The sequence below is a fragment of the Cyclopterus lumpus genome, chromosome 3 (genome assembly GCF_009769545.1).
Source record: "Cyclopterus lumpus isolate fCycLum1 chromosome 3, fCycLum1.pri, whole genome shotgun sequence".
Taxonomy (NCBI): Eukaryota; Metazoa; Chordata; class Actinopteri; order Perciformes; family Cyclopteridae; genus Cyclopterus; species Cyclopterus lumpus.
Genome location: NC_046968.1, coordinates 4,971,143 through 4,988,081, shown reverse-complemented (window position 1 = coordinate 4,988,081; position 16,939 = coordinate 4,971,143). Strand labels below are relative to the sequence as shown.

The following is a 16,939-nucleotide window of genomic DNA, read 5'->3' as shown; positions in this document are numbered from 1 at the left end:
TGTTGAAGCATATAACATTAGCTATAACCCAGCATGACCTCATATTTTTCCTATCATAGCATATAACCCAGTTTACAAAGTTCGAAACATGAGTAAGAATCAAACGCAGTTAATACGGTCCCCTAATAATGTACTTGGATGTTACCTGTCAAAGCATATGTAACCACCCTACACAAGTAGCCTAGTAAGTATTGATAAAACAAACCGATGAAAACAAGATCCAAAGTCGAAAGTATCTTGTAACTAAGCATTTTGGCCCTATTTGCCATGTTTTCTAGTAACTATGGGCAGCATTTTGCAAACAGCCTTTTAAATATATTTTCTCTCCTTTGCTAAGTGTCTCAGGCGCGTAACAGCGAAGCAGTGACATATGTAAACAACACATCCATCAGTACACCGTGAAGAACATTATACAAAATCCAACATGTATGCAAATCTTTGCCCACAGAGATTTCCCCTTGAACCGTATAAACAGCATTTTAAGATGCTGCAATGAACAGCCTACCACAAGAAACCGACTGACATCTCTTCATTAATTCTTCTTAATACCCACATACCATATCACCAAGGTTCTGGCATTCACCAATGTTTTCTTGAGAAAACAATCTGAGATTTGCTCCTGGCTGATAACAGAATCCACCCACCCTCGAGAGCACACTAACACATTTGTGCTGATATGTTATTGCCAAATATATCGTTATTGTATTTTCTTCAATTATACAGTTGCATAACATTGGAATTAATTTCCTATAATATTTTTTTACCATAAAAATGTTCTTCAACTTGTGTTTTCATTATTTTACAATGCATATGGTCTTTCAAAATGAATACAAACTGCACTGACTGCAGCACTTAATGAGTATTAGCGTATTTTATATTTACCACTAATCTACTACTAATTATAGCTGCTTGTTTGACATTCACTGCCTGCAGGAGAACCTCCACTTCGGAACTATTTAAGTTTTTAAGTAAAGAATGCACATACAAATACATAAAAAACATTAAGGTGATCAACTTAAAAGGAAAACAAATATAACCTGACCAAACATATTCTGGCTGAAGCATAAACATATTGTACCTACCTAATAGGCAACCCATTCCCTTTTAGATTTACAAAAACAAAACATAAACAAATTCCCAAAACATTATATCAAAATGTCTTTTCCACCTTTTTTCTTCTGAAACATACCTAATAAGTACCCTATACGTGTATACTGTCTCTCTCTCTCTCTCGTGTCAAATAACTTCTGACTAAAGTGAGGAATCAGTTGAGTCCTACACTGTTTGTGCAGTTTCAAGATCAACTAGATCACGATATTTGAAAGCACGGCGCTGCAATTTTATGGGAATGGGCGGGGCCTTTACCTACACTCAATTTGATCAGCTGGCACACACTGTCAATTCATAAGGATTAAAGGGATCCGTCATTATAAGAAACCAGGTAGGATTTTTCTTAGGACCTTTCAAACAAATTCACAAACAAGAGTGCTCTTATGGACTGTGTTAGAGTGTTAGAACGGGAGCCAGTGATCTATCAAAAACATTTGGTTAATTTTGTGTCTGCACAGTTGTTTGTGTTCTGCTAAACTCTTTCCCGTTTCCCTCCCTGCAGGCTGCATGAGGGACGTACGCCTCAACGGTCGCTACATGCCTCTGGACAGCCAGCCGCGAGATGGGGTTTCTCAGGTCAGCATACAAGGCCTCTCCCCTGGGTGCTCGTCTGACTCCTGCAAAAGGAACCAGTGTAGCGCCCCCTTCACCTGCGTTGACTTGTGGAGAGTGCACGAATGCAGGTACACACACACACACACACACACACACATAACCCCAACCTCACCCCTCGTAGCTGCACAGCACACTCACACTTGGATGCTCCGCATACACACTTTGACACAGAGGCATGAAGACACATGCATTTAAACCAACTCACTCTTCCTCTGAAGCCATTATTCTGCTTTTGACCTTGGAATTGTTTTTGATCACATCCACATAAATGTGCTTTGAAACAACCTGCCCTGACCTACTTGAGAGTGTGTGGGAGGGGGCGGGGGGAGGAAAATGCAGAAGACAAAGCATCCCTGAGCCTTTATTTGTTCAAAAGCCGGGGAAATGTCAAGTTACTTGACAACAGCTTCATGGCACAAGAAGCGTTTACTCACGTGTACACGAGGATGCTGGTCTCTATGCAGGATCACGTGGCAGCCAATTATTCTCCACTTTACGTTATGAACAGCCGGAAATAAAGCCCAGGCTGGCCAGAAAGCAATCGCCAAGCAATAACTGGAGTGTGTCATTGCAATACATTTAATGCAGAAAACTCTTTACATGCAGGATATGATGAACACACAGAAATTAAACAACGTAAATGGACTGTACTTAATGCGCTTTAACACTACCTCATCATTCACCCATTCACACCCATTCATACACTGGTGGGAGGGGCTTGTGAGACTGCAGGCCCCTTCGGCTTGATCGCGGCCTCCGCTGTGCACCACGCCCATACAGCGGTTACCACTGACAACGCCTCTTCAGCAGCATTCTTCCTGACCTCAGTCTACCTTTTTTCCTTGACTTGATTGTTCTGGTTTACTTTCATGTAAAGTGTGGCCAACAGAATTGTCCAAATAAACGCCAAATGCACCAGAATAATTTGCGTGAGTCACACATCACAATAGAAGCTCTGTAATTGGATGTACACATGGGAGGCGTAGTTGTTACCGACTGCATGTTGCTTCATGTTTTTGGTGAGAAGATGAAATACACTGGAAGTCCAGTCTGAAGGCATAATGAAACATAATGACACAGTGGCAGCAGTTCATGCTCTTTGAGGGAGGGTTGTACAGCTCACAACATTCCCTCTCCGCCTCTGCGTTTGCGAAAGGAAACGTGATTGGCCCACGGGAGGGCTCGCTGGCCACTGCAGCAAAAGTTGAGCCAGTATCTTTGTCATTTTCCTCTCTGCTCTGTGGCCGAGGCGGTTATTGGCAGTCTGAACATGGCCTCGGAGAGAGACTTTCAGAACTCCAAATGCCTACAAGAGCCAGCATGTTCAGCAACTGCTGCATCTGCCATTTAAAAGGCAAAGGATGAGCCCCATCTGCTCGGTCGCTAAAGCTAAACGCCTGAAAGTGTCGGAGGTGAAGTGATATTATCATCCCATCCCCCCTGACCCTAATGGGATTCACACCTTTTCGCTTGATCAACATTTCACATACACTGCTGTGTGACTTTCTGCACGCAGGGATTATTTGTTTGTCAGCGGGAAATAGGAAATGGAAAATGTTGTGCGATGAAAAAGCTGTCGCAAACTAACAACCCCTCACCCGCGGCACAGACCAGAATCAAACGGCAAGAGCTCGTAGCCACATGCACTAATCTCAGCAATTTCTTTCTGCCATAGGAAACATCGGCCTCCATTCAGTCCGTGCAGCCTTGCTTTTAATCTTGCCGTTAGCTCTTTTTTCTCTCCACTCCTCTGATCCACTCATCCGCATCACCCATCCACCAACCAGCCTATTTCTTCTTTTTCTTTTTTAAATGACTCTCTGCCCCTCCATTTCTTGGTCTGTATGGCTCTCATCTGGCTCATTCAGTTTTTAAGCCATGTACCATTACCACAGTGCCCCCCACCCTGCGGCCCACCTATCCGTCCCCCACCCTGCTTACCTGTTCGCCTTGTTCTCTTTTCACCACTTGACCTGGTGGACTTGGAAGATGATTAGTGAGCGGTAAGTGTTGGCAGGGAATCCTCCAAGCCCAAATATTTGATACCTGATTACCCAGGGGGGCCTCATCGATTAACAAGACACGTTTGTGGGGATTATTCTTCTCCCCGGGGCTCAAATAAGCACTGATTTGTCTTTGATACTTTTAATTAGTGTGCAAAATACCCCCCAGTCTCTTTGATTGACACTTGAGACCCCCTGAAAGCATCAATAGAAAACCATGTATTTGTCACTTCCAGTCCAGCTTGTTGTATTAATCAAATGAATCAATAGTATTGACAATTATAACGACCTTATTCCCTTAGTGGCACTTGGTCCGTAATGCAAATGTTGTGTACAACGTTTCCGCGCGTTGTGTTCAAAAATCTAGTAGCAGGAAGAACGTCTTCCAAGGTCTTGGATAGATAGTTATAATAAATAATGTGATACAGAGTATTCTATGGTCTCAGCTGAGGTCCCGTAGGATCCACAGACTGCAGCGCAGTTAACTGTCTCTCACTTTCACCCACAAGCCCTGAGCCAAGCTCGCAGACAGGTAAATCTACTAGAAAGAAGAAGTGATTTCACTCCATTGGTTAAGAATTCAGGCAATACATTGGTGCAGAGTTTGCGCATAGACAGAGTCTTCTCCGTGGTTGGCTTAAAGCTGGTGCGTAGGCGTGTCCACGCCTCTTGGCACGTGATCCTCTCAGGTGCGTTCAATGTAAACAGTTATTTCTGGTACTTTGCGCTAATCACCATGGCGGTACAATGAGGTATTGCACTGACAGTGAGATCCATTAAAATCATGGCGGTACAATGAGGTATTGCTGAATGCATTTCTTTAATGACCAAGTCTAACGAACTGAGTTTTCAAGCTTTTTCAAAAATACTTACCACGCGTTACCCTACTCAGTACGCTTATAGTTGTGGAAATATGTCAAAGAGAAAGATTACTTCTGGTCCATTCTATTTTTTTAAAACAAAATAGAATAATCTTCTCTCACCCGTTTGCTGTGACTTTGAACTATGAGAGGCCGCGAGGCTTCAGGTGAACCGCTGAGTGTGTGCGTCAGTGTGCTGTGTAGATTTGGTTGCGTGGTTGTGTAGTTGTGCGAGCGGCCTTATTGTTAAAGATGTAATCCTTGGTGATGTGTGTGCAAAGTCTAGTAGTTGATTGTCTTGCCTAGCATCCATTAAAATCTTGTTGCCCATCAGCTCTGTATCAAAGCTATGGGACCACCGTTAGCCGTGGGGCTCGACAGATGTGCAGTATCACTGGAGCTGCGGGGACGGAGAGTTATAGCAGACGGCGCTAGAAATAAAGGGACGGCGCTTTCAAATCGAATGTATTTGTGTGTATTCTTTTATTGAAGGTTTTTTGGAATTGTAATTTACACTCATAAAAGGAGGCTACTACGACAACCGTCTCGGCGGACGCCTCGAACAAAGCGATCATCCTCATGCTCCGTGAACGTGCCCCAGCTGGTGAGCCTTTCGGGAAGTGCTGACCAGATTGCATTTCGCATGTGCAGGAAGACCCAATGATGAGATGCAATATGACATTGGGGCACCGGGTAGAGGGGGTTTAGCAACCATAACTTTTCATCTGTCCACAAGCGGTTCGCATGGGCCTAGAGTCAGAGGAAGGGCTTTTTTTCTCTGAAACCTAAAGTTTAAAGTTTTGAGGATCTGGGTCAGATCAGATGACACATTTCAACAATAACTCACATAGATATTCAATAGACACAGACAATCTTTTCTACGATGGTCTCGTTTACTTATGTAGGTCATATGGAGGCCTCAGTATTAAATGGAGACTGTTTCATGAGCAGCTAAAAGTCCCTCTGCCTCTGGTAACTTTAACTTCATAGCTTGTGCGATCTGTTGTCATTTCAGCTGACGAAACCCTTGCCTTGAAGGGAGAGGCCTGTGTAAAGTTCTGTGTGAAATCGAAGACACATTGTTGTCATAATTACAAAGCTAGGCAAGGGGGTGCGGGAGGGGCTCGGCTTGGCGCTGAATACTTAAAAAAAAAAGAAACATTTGCTTAATAACTTTGTTATTATTGTTATTTGGAGGGACCCGAGCTGATCTGAGGCATATTTAGCGAGAGCATATTATGAGGTGCAACTGGAAACACAAAGTGGTATGACAGCATGAGATCGAGCAAGTAATCCGCCTTCAGAAACTCCCACAGTGCCACACGTCACCACCTCTGGTCGTCGTAATTATGAGGAGGGAAAAGGAGGCAGTCAGGTGGTGTTGCCCCTCGTAGGGCGGAGGTTAGTGTGGATGGGTAGGTCCAACAGGACTTTATCGCCCGCTGTTCCTATGCTTCCCCAAACTTATATTAGGTCAGATACGTAATCGTGGTACTTAGCTTTCTCTAAACCTAACCAAGTAGTTCCATTCTGCAACGTTAATAGAAGGGTCATGTATGTCTCTTTAGGAGTCACTGTAAAATGAACTGTTCTGTCAATAAGGAACGAGGACGTGTTGGTAATTACTGTGAGAGAGCATGCATGCTCATCTACGTTATAATAAGACACTCATAGCACTGCTTCCATTCATGGCTAATGACGGGCAATGATAAGAGAGAGCAGAGAAAAGAGAAGCAGCGTTGTCTCGCTGATTGACAGACCGTCCTGTGTTCAACACCTACGCAGACTCCAACCAGGCATAATGCTCACTGAACGCTGCACATTTGTCATAGTTTAATAATCCCACCCACAGCAAATTACCTTTTAAGATGTTCTGTTTCCAACAACTGGGTCAACTTTTTCTTCTTTTTTCCCCCCCTTGATATCAAAATAGCTGATATTTTAAACCGCAATAAGTGTCAGGATCTGTAGTGTTGTTTCGTGTTTCCTGTCTTATTTTGAAGTCCTTGTCTCTTGTGTCCTCTGTTTCTCTTCACTTCCTGTCCCTGTTCCTGATTGTTTCCTCCTGTGTCCAATCACCTGCACCAGCCCTCTGTATTTAAGTCCTGTTCATGTCATTCCCCTTTGTCGGTTCGTCTTGTCTAGATCGTGGAAGATCTTGTGTGCGTGTTTTGTATCCTGGTTTTTGAAGCCTGTTTTTGGAATCCTGTTTAGCAATAAAGTTGCTTTTCCATCATTGACGGCATTTGGGTCCAGTGTTCCTGTCGAGCTGCACATAACAATAAGAACAATTTGTAATTCTGAAAAGGGTTTTTTTGAGAGGAAGATGATACTGTATTAGACTTTGGAAGTCTTGTGCATTCCACTTTGGATTTGCCTTTATGGCAAAAATAAGATCAGGCCGGAGGAGTCCTAGAATAAGTTAGAATAAGTTAGGCAGCTGATGGTATATAAAGAGGCAAACAAGGTTCTTTCTTTTTCACCTGCCTCACAGTTTGTGACACAGAAACATATGAGAAGCTGCCGTTTGAAACTGTTTGGAAAAGAGCAGGTGATTGGCTGAACCGCCTTTTAGTGCCATTCTCTGCTCTTCGTTGAATGGAGAAAAGCACTGATAGAACTGATGCTATGCAGCATCTACACAAACCTCTTTATCAGCCGCTGGTGTTGTTTTGAGGAAACAGTCGCCTCTCTGTGTTGTCACACACACACACACACACACACACACACACACACACATCTATAAGCCACGCCCTCAGCTGCTCCTCACAGGACGCTGGTTGGTCCGTGCTCCGGCTTACCTTATTTTGTATAGCCCAATATCACAAATTACAAATTTGCCTCAGAGGGCTTTACAATCTGTACACATTCAACATCTCTGTCCCAGGACCTCACATCGGATCAGGAAAAACTCCCCAAAAATAATTTTTCACAGAGAAAAAAGGGAAGAAACCTTCAGGAGAGCAACAGAGAAGGATCCCTCTACCCGGATGGATAGAAGCAATAGATGTCATGTGTACAGAATGAACAGCATTTACAAAGTTACATAAACACATTACATGAATGGATTTGACGTGCAACATGATTCTCATGTGATCCTGTGACATCGCCACAATCCATCTTGCAAGGGGAGGTGCTTTTTTTTGTGCACTGGGTGAAAGCGCCTGACACCATCATTCTGCGCGGCAGTTGGTGTCGGTCAACTTGGGCCACTTTAATTTGCTGCTTATGCAGAAGCCAAAATGAGGCACGTTGAAGAAAAGCTCCGTAGCCTTCTTCCTTTTCAGTCAGACACATTTGGCAAAGCTTGTAACACACTGCAGACTCTATTCACCGCGACAATCAAGAATACAAAAGTGGCCAAAGGAGACAGGAAGTCAAAGCTTCAACGCTTACACCCCCATTCAACATCCAGAACCTCCAAAAATGTCGCCAGTGAACTTAAATCACTTGAGTGTATAGTTGCGTGTAAACATAATTGAGAAGAGACTTTAACACACGATGTTAGTTAACCCTTTAGTTTTATGGCGGAGGAGGAAAATTGATGAGATCGATTACGGTGCCATTTTGACTGTAATGTCGGCGTTTCATAGTTGAGTCAATATTTATAAGCATGAGCAAATCACTATGGACCAGAGGCAAGACTCATCTCTGATGTCATCAAAATGTCGAGCCTGGAGCTGCTCCACCGACACTGAAAGAGATACTGAATTAATGGGCTCATAAAATGTTTGTTTGAGCTGTTACACCCAAATGAGCTTTTAATTATAGTGGTGCTTTCTGAAGTGAGGCAGAAAATGTGCCCCTGTCTGCATAAAATCATCCTTGTTACCGCCGGTGTCGCAATCAGCATTTTCCTCTCCTCCAGTTCATTCTCCAGCGAGCTGTACATCACTGACTCAAAGAGAGTATGCCACTTTTTTCTCAGTGTGTAATAAACATTCAATCCAAGACACTCGTGTTGTCTTCTAAAGCTTTATCTGTTCAATATGATTTGTTTTATTCCCCTTGTCGCTCCATTTGTATTCGCATGCTGTTTTTCTTTGATGCACCTCACTACTTATTACACGCTCACCTAATCAAATCTGGTGTCATGCACATCAGAGTAATCTTAATCTACACATTGTTATCGGAATAGAAATGTACTTATTATTATATATTAGTAGGACGATTTGTTTTTTAAACATGCAAATCTCAAATCATATAGACTTTCTCTTATATTTCCACTTTTGGATACTTTAAGAGAAGAATTGAGTCGTTTCAGTCGACCTTATGTCAACATTTTAGTGTTTAATTTGATGTTGTGTTTGTTGGTTCAAGTTTTGTTTCAAATTTTGTTTTCTTTGAAGATATTTTATATGCATTCCCCCACAGTACTGACACACTAAGTTATTGTCATATTATGAAGTTGAAATTCTGTAATTGTATACAATATTGCAAATTACTTCGATGTTTTAGGCTTTTATTTGATTCATATTGGCTTCCAGCACGATTCATGTCAGACATTCTTCCTATTTCAACATAATTAATTGTGCGTTGTGTTTGTGTATTTGTTACCGTATTGCCAAAGTCTTTGTTAAAACCAAACCCACTTGTCAGAGATTTTAGTTCCTTTTCCACTGGCTCGAAAGGTTTGTCACAACAACAATAATGTGTGTCATCTGCAAAGAAGATACATTTAAATGTTTTTTGGAAATCCAACATACATAATTTACGACAAAAAAACCCATAATGGGCTCAACATTGTTCACGATCCTCCTGTTTTCCTTTTCCCCGTTGACCGTGTCTCACTCTTCTTTGCAGATGTCCTCCTGGCCACATGATCCGCGTGAACGGGACGAGAAAGTCCTGTGTCTACACCCTCTGTGCTACCCGGCCTTGTCACCAGGGGACCTGTGTGGCGCAGTCACCCTCCAAATTCACCTGCCACTGCCCGCAGGGTTACAGAGGACGCCACTGCGAGACAACGCTGGCCATCTATCGGGAGGACGTGGGCCTGAGCTTCAGCTCCCTGTTTGCCATCTGTATCTGCTTCATGGCCCTGCTAGGTAACTACTGCATGCACTACATGTTACACACACCGTAAAGAGGAGATAATTGCACAGCAGGAGGGCTTAAGTTTGCGTGTATCTTTTGTGATAGCATCTTGCCTTTCCCTTTGAAGCCTAAGATGCTTAAGAATTGGGAAAGCGAAATCCATCTGGGATGAGACATTATCCCACCGCCACACTGCAGTGCATTATGACTATTTTTGTAATAACACTCACCATTTCCATTGTAGAAATTTAGGAAACACAGATTCTGTGCATTTGCAGCGTTGCACTCTGTCTCTGTTAGACAGCCCAGGAACCCAATCCTACTTCAAAGCCTCTGAGAAGCCCTCAATGGAAAAATTCAAACTCTCGCCGGAGCAAAAAGCCTTCAGTGCCTTTCTTTGCACTTCCTTCAGTGGAGACGTTCTCTCCAGTCAACATAACCAATGCCACTGCGGCATCGTGACTAACCACCATTGTTGTTTTGACTGAACCAACGGTCGTTTCTTCGTCGCCTGCAGCTTCTCCTATTGGGATGCTGATTGGTTCGGACGCTGGCTGCATAAGTGCATTACTTGAAGCCCGACAAGGTGGATTTTTGCACAATAATGTGGAAATCCAGCTTTTATGAAAAGTAATAATAAAGACGCACACTCTTTTTTTGTACAAAGTAAACCTCTGACATTCAAAACGAACAACTTAAAATGGCTTAAATACATCATTGCAACACTGTTTAATTAAGTCTGACATAAAGTAAACACAGGAAGTAGTTCTTTGTAACAAGGAACTCCATATTTTAGTAAGTGCACTACTGCAGGTTAGGTCAGCCTTAGATGGATCTGCTTAAAATGTTGGAATCTCCAATGAAGGAAATTATACAAAAATGTGTTAAAGTACGACACAGAAATCTAGACCAGAATAATGTTGGAGCGCTCTATCTCTCTCACACACACAACCGCACACTGTGATGGTGATAATGTACCAGATGTTTTTTTAATGATGTGCTAGACATTTCTTTGATAATGAGCGCCTTCCTTTACCTCGAAAGGTGTGTTGTAAAGGGAAGTGTGTATAGCAAGACCCCAGGGACAATGTTATCACACTCAGACTAACAAGGGCCTGACAACATACAGCACTTTGAAATGGACGTAATAATCGCTATATGGTCACAATATGTCACAATCCCCGGGTTTCCCCCTCCCCAGCACCAAGGAATGAGCACACGTCGTGTAACGTTTGGCAATATTCTTTATTGTGATCCTGCTCTGCCGGTCCCCTGCTCCATCTGCAACACACCCTGATATAGGGTCCAAGACGCATTGCCCTGATCTATTGCAGCTGAGGCTACTTAAGCCTCTTTCCCGGCACCCGTTCCCTGAGCCACTCCCCCGCTCCCCCCCTGCAGCTGAGCCTAACCACGCCCCAGCCACCACACTGAGGCTCCACGTCTTCATTTACACCTCTCTCTCTCACTGCAGCCACATCATTTGAGGAGTGCGTCCTAAATGTCAGAGCCATTCATAATGTCCACAGCCTAGACGCAGAATATCATCTCACTGACGTGTGGGCTGGACAATCATCCGATAAATTTCCACTGAAAGAAAAGGGAAAGAAAGACTCGAGGCAAAGATACTTCTGCCGAGAGAAAAAGGACGCTGGTTTTCTAAAAAAAACAATAGGAAGTTAGTTATTGTTTTGCCTATTGATTAGGCCCACTCACCAGCACGGTGAGCAGCAGCAGTGGTTATGACACAGTCTGCACCTCTTCTCAGCAAGCTGCCGGCTTTTCAATTGAGTTTGGAGTGAGATTCAGTAACGGTGCATTTTCTGAGTAGGCTTTCTGTGACATTACCCACAGCAGGGGTCATCGCTCCTCGACCCGCAGGAAGTTTGTTTCAAAAGTTCAGCCTGCGTCGTCCCGCTAACGCGTCCAGTTCTGGTCAGTGGTTCATGCTGCTTTTCATCATTTCTTTTTGGCAATTTCTAGTTCATGAAATGGATTCCAGAGATAGTACATGCTGTTATCGCTGCGTGCATTTGCAAAAATGAATTAGATTGGTAATATGTGGTATTTAGTCTATTGTTGCAGCAGCAAACTATCGACAACATGATAATGCAGATTTTTCAACTAGCTGTTAATAAGCATGAAGGCCAGCAGAATTAAGCTCTGTCATGTCACTTCATCACCAGTATAAAGGAACAACTTTGAGTAGAGTACTACTATTTTTACAACCATCTCAAGGCAGCATATGTCTTTTTAATTTGCAGACTCTAACTAGAGTGACTTTTGTAAAATAGCCACTTTGCGTTCAAAGTTGTGTTATTAAAATTAAAATCAATTAAAACTTCTTCTCAGGACTAATCTTCTGATTCCACTCTCTTCGCACATCTGGCTGAGCACGCTGGGTTTCACTTGTGCCTGCAGCGCAGTGGCTAACAGTGTTGACAGCTGCTGATCCTGAGGACGGACAGGATGCACATCTGTATCATGATGCATTATTATATTTTATTGGGGTTGTTGGGGAGGATGCAGTTGTCTCAGTTTAGTCTAAGAGGCTCGGTCTGAATTAGGGCTCAAGGAGCAACCTTTTAATCTAGTTGGGGTTCATGAATATAAAAGTATCCACTGAGTCTATAAAACAACAACGTTGGCTCCTTGTTTGTTTGGGGGCCTACAAGAGACTGACTTTTATGTGCATGCTCCTTTGATCATATCCTATATTATATAGCTTAAAGCCAGCAAAATAACTGACATGAGCTTTTTCGAGAGCTCTTGAAGTCTCTGGAGGAATTGCAGGTACGGAATATAGATACTAAACTTTTGCGGTGGTACTGTGAACGCATTTCCTCAGGCCTGTGGACTGCAACACAACACGCTGGTGCGCGCTCGCCTTTTGCTAAAAATCCACATCTTGTTGTTTTCGTCAGTCTGTCTGTTTTGCCTGTTGAATATTCACACGCCCGTACCTCTGTACCGCTCTGTGTTCCTATGCCTCAAGGATCCTCTGCTGAGAAAGCGCCTCGGGGGCAAGTCGTACACAGAGAACGAGCTGCCGGTGCGACGGCATGTTCCCCTTTTAATTGAGGAGAATACAAGAGTGGTAAAGAGCAGTCTAAAGACTAAAGAGAAGGACACAGATCAGAGAGGTACGGAATAAAACAGGACACCAGAAGAAGAACAACAATAGGGAGCTGAAAAGATTACAAAGCGCAGTCAGCGCTCCGCACAGCGACAGAAGGGAGAATAGGAGATACACAACGCTGAGAAGGATGGCGTCAATGTCACCGCTGGCCATGTCTGCCTGTGTCATTGGTGATTCCGAGGGCACCTCCTCCCCTCCCTGGGACCAGACAGACACAGTTCAAATGATAATTTCTCCTTCTCTTCTCTTCGAACCTTCATTCCACGATGGCTCTCTTCAAACGTGGCTCGGGGGCTCCGATTAAATGCGACATTCCGACCTTGATCCCGCTGTGATCGGCTGTGTTTTCAGTGTTAATCACATGATTTGTAGGCGTACACGGTGCTGTTTACTCAAACCTGCAGGAATTGAGATCAATGCTCCGGGGGATTTTGGTAGTAATTTCAATCGGTAGAGCATTCCGCTCTCGATCGCTCCGGCGTTCCTGAAATTTAAGTAGCAGCAAGAGAGACTTTTTTTTTTAGTTTTTAATGCCTTCACCCAGTATTGCTTGTACGGTCTTGACATTTCTGAACAGCAAGAACAAAAGGAGGGCGGCAACTCTCTGGATGCAGTGCGGAAGGGGGAAAAAAAAGGCTAAGATTAAAGACAAAATCCACTCTCAAGCAGAATTCATATTAAAACGTTCACTTTGATCAACTTTGAAAAAAAGAGGATATATACAGTCGGGTTTTATGCAGCAACATTTGGCAATCATGATTTCCAGAGGATGAATTGTGCTAAATATTTGATCACTTGACTTTCCTCTCGCACCATACCATGATGTAGACATATTATGAAATGATTAAATGAAATGACTCAACAACTTTTGGTTCAGACATTTATGTTACTCGCAGATTAAAATATTGTTAAACATTACGAGCTAATTGTCAGCAGGTTTACATTGACATTGTCCTCAAGAAAGCTCAGAAACATATGTGTTTCTTGGGCAAACTTAAAAAAGCTAAATATCGGTGCCGAGTTCTTGTCAACGTTTACAGAGGAGCAATAGAAAGCATCCCGACTGGAAACAACACATTGGCATGGTTTGTGCAGGGCCAAGGACAGGGTGTGGCACTTTAGCTGGTCATTTAAACCGTCCCCGATCATCATTGGGACCCATCTACCAGTGATATCGGTGAGGTGCCTGTCTGAGCCAAAATGATATTAAAAGATAATTCCCCATCCGCTGCTCTATCCGCTGTCATATCGCCAGACTACAGAGCAGCTCAAGTCATCCTCGATACGCCATCATAAATAATAGCTGTTCTCGTGTAGATCAAAAGGACTGTAACTTTTGGTTGTGAAACCCGATATTGTAGAAGAATAATAAATGAACCTTGAATCATCAGCATGATGATGTTCACATTTAGCCCAAAGCAAAGCCAGAGTTCAGCCTTAAAGAGCCGCTAGCATGTTGGCTGAGCCTTTTCTTCTCTTTAATCGATACAAAGGAAAAACACAAAATGAATCTACCTTAGGGAACATTTGTTTTTCTCTGATTCAACCATGTTGAAACATATATAAGCAGATGACATTAGATGAAGTGGCATTTCTTATTGATCTAGTGTTGATGCCCGTGGTCTGGACAGTTTCATCCAAAGAAAAGTCTCAGAGCTGTTCTGTTATTCCTCCATTGATGGAACTGGGAGGCTCACTGTGCTGACCCAGTGGCAGTCCCCAGGGTGATTTTGGGTTAGTTTAAAACACATTTTGTAGTTGAGAAATGCCAGCACTGCTCTCAGACCAAGTCAAAGTCCAATTGGCTATATTGCCAATATTAATGATGAATAACCTGCCTTTTGAATTCATCATGAAACCTGAATATTGATTTGGCACTCAACGATGGGAATTCATAAATCAGTTTGCTTACTTTGGCTTCTACAAGCACCTCCTCACCTTCATCTTGGGTTTCTATTGCAATTTCTCTCTTAACATACTTGCGGCGTATTCTTAATTCAATGCATTAACTGTGTTGCTTTGATATTGGCATACTTGTGCGTCTAACTGGAAGCATCTGGAATCTTTCCTGCTACTTTCCTCTGCAGTAAACAGATGTAATGCATCTATTTTGTAGCAACAAAGTGAGTAAATGATAGTAATTCAAACACTGTCTGTTTCATTCTCTTCACTTGAACGGAAAGGTGCGAGATAAACTCTTTATTTTAACTGATCTGTGAGGATAATGTAAGATGACATTCCTACCTTGCAGTTTGTCAAAAGGAAACCATACAACATTGTGCTGGTTTAGATTTTCAGCTGTGGTGCAGATCTCTTTCAATTATCATTTTGAAGAAAAGGGGTTGTCTGAAAGTAGCCTTTAGGCTTTTGTTTTGAAAGGACCAAACTAGTAGTGTTGCATGCTTCAACCCGTCACAAGCAGATGTATATATGCTTTACATTATTAACAGACCTTTTCTATCCTTTTGTTACGTGAATCACTTATTGGTACACATAAGAGACAGCTCAAGCATCTGGAGTTTAAGAGTTGTTGAAAGTCATCAGGATGTAGAACCATGGTGGTTCTGTGGGGCCTAAAGCAGCCATACAGACTCAGAGTGCGGAGATTAGAGACGTATTTCAGATTAAGGACACCGAAGTTGGTCAATAAGTCACATACTGAATATATAGCCGTACAATCTTCTCTCCCAGATGAGCTTAGCAGTCAGTGCAGTGATTGCTGCCATTGATTCTATCACATCTAACTCCTTCAAGGTGAAGATTTTATCTTTGTGCATTCAACATGTGGTATACGTAGAACTAAGTTGTTGTTTTTTTACATTAAATAGTCTTTAATCGGCAGCCAATGGAGAGCTTCAGACTTGAAAAATAGGAAAGTTGACATTGGCTTTTTCCCAACTGTGAGTTGGGCTGCTTCTCATAGCTGCTGTCATTTTGGGTTTGGATTCGCTTAAAAGCCACCACACGTCTTCATTTCAGAAGAGCAATGTACAAAGCAATCAGGTGGCAGGCTTCTCACTTTTAGTTGGTACCAACAGTTTTTGTAAGTTGACATGACAAACTGCTAAAAGATATGCAAATAAGAAGACATATATACATACATACGTACATACATCCATATACAAATACAGTACATACAGTAGATACATACATATACAAATACATTCAATTCAATTCAGTTTATTTTGTATAGCCCAATATCACAAATTAGCCTTACAATCTGTACACATACGACATCCCTGTCCCAGGACCTCACATCGGATCAGGAAAAACTCCCCAAAAAAAACCTTTCACAGGGAAAAAAGGGAAGAAACCTTCAGGAGAGAGAGGAGGATCCCTCTCCCGGGATACATGCATACTACATGCATACATACATATATACATACATACATACATACATACACACATCTATAGTAGCATACTGTAAATACAAAATAGCTTAGAAAAGGCTTGAGTGAAAAGGAAGGTTTTCATTTTGTTTTTAAGAACAGTGTCAGTGCACGTCTAGGATCAGCAGGCAAACTGTTCCATTCTTTAGGAGCATAAATACTGAATGCCACCCCACTAGACTTGGAAAGTGCTTCAGGCACATCGGGGGATTTCTCCACCTTGTGGAAAGCTGAGAACTGTTGGGGTTATAACGTGACTGCATATCTGAGATGCACTGTGGAGCCAGACAGTGCTTTGTAAACCAAAAAGAGGATTATGCACTGAAAGCAACAGGTAACCAGTTGAGGTTTCTGAGCACTGGAGTTACATGACCTGAACGTTTTCACCTGGTTAGAACTTGTACTATGCTTTAAAAAGCTTCTTCTTCTTCTTCTTCTTCTTCTTCTTCTTCTTCTTCTTCTTCTTCTTCTTCTTCTTCTTCTTCTTCTTCTTCTTCTTCTTCTTCTTCTTCTTCCTTTTTAAGACCCACAAACAGAATATTACACTCATCGGACCTGCTCATGAAAAACACATGCATAGTGTTCTCTGAGTCAGTTTGGAAAGAAAGCCTCTCATTCTGGAATAGTTTCTGAAAAAGGCTAATTTTGATGACGCTGCTGATATGATCCTAAAGCTGAGTTCACCATACAATGTTACTTGTACTTGTTTTTGTTTTTTTTACTGTGGTCACATGTTTAAAGCTGTATGGACTCTAATAAACTGTCTCTGGGGCTTTAGCACAAACA

The 16,939-nt window shown here is 42.5% G+C and overlaps 1 protein-coding gene across 1 annotated transcript in view; it reads left to right on the top strand.

Annotated features, from left to right (window-relative positions):
* The window catches only part of si:ch211-186j3.6 (neural-cadherin), a 272,276-nt gene that overhangs the window by 244,067 nt on the left and 11,270 nt on the right, over positions 1-16,939 (top strand). The window contains exons 34-35 of the mRNA XM_034527653.1: positions 1,613-1,793; positions 9,392-9,636. Coding sequence (XP_034383544.1) covers positions 1,613-1,793; positions 9,392-9,636 — 426 coding nt within the window. The remainder of the gene's footprint in view (positions 1-1,612; positions 1,794-9,391; positions 9,637-16,939) is intronic.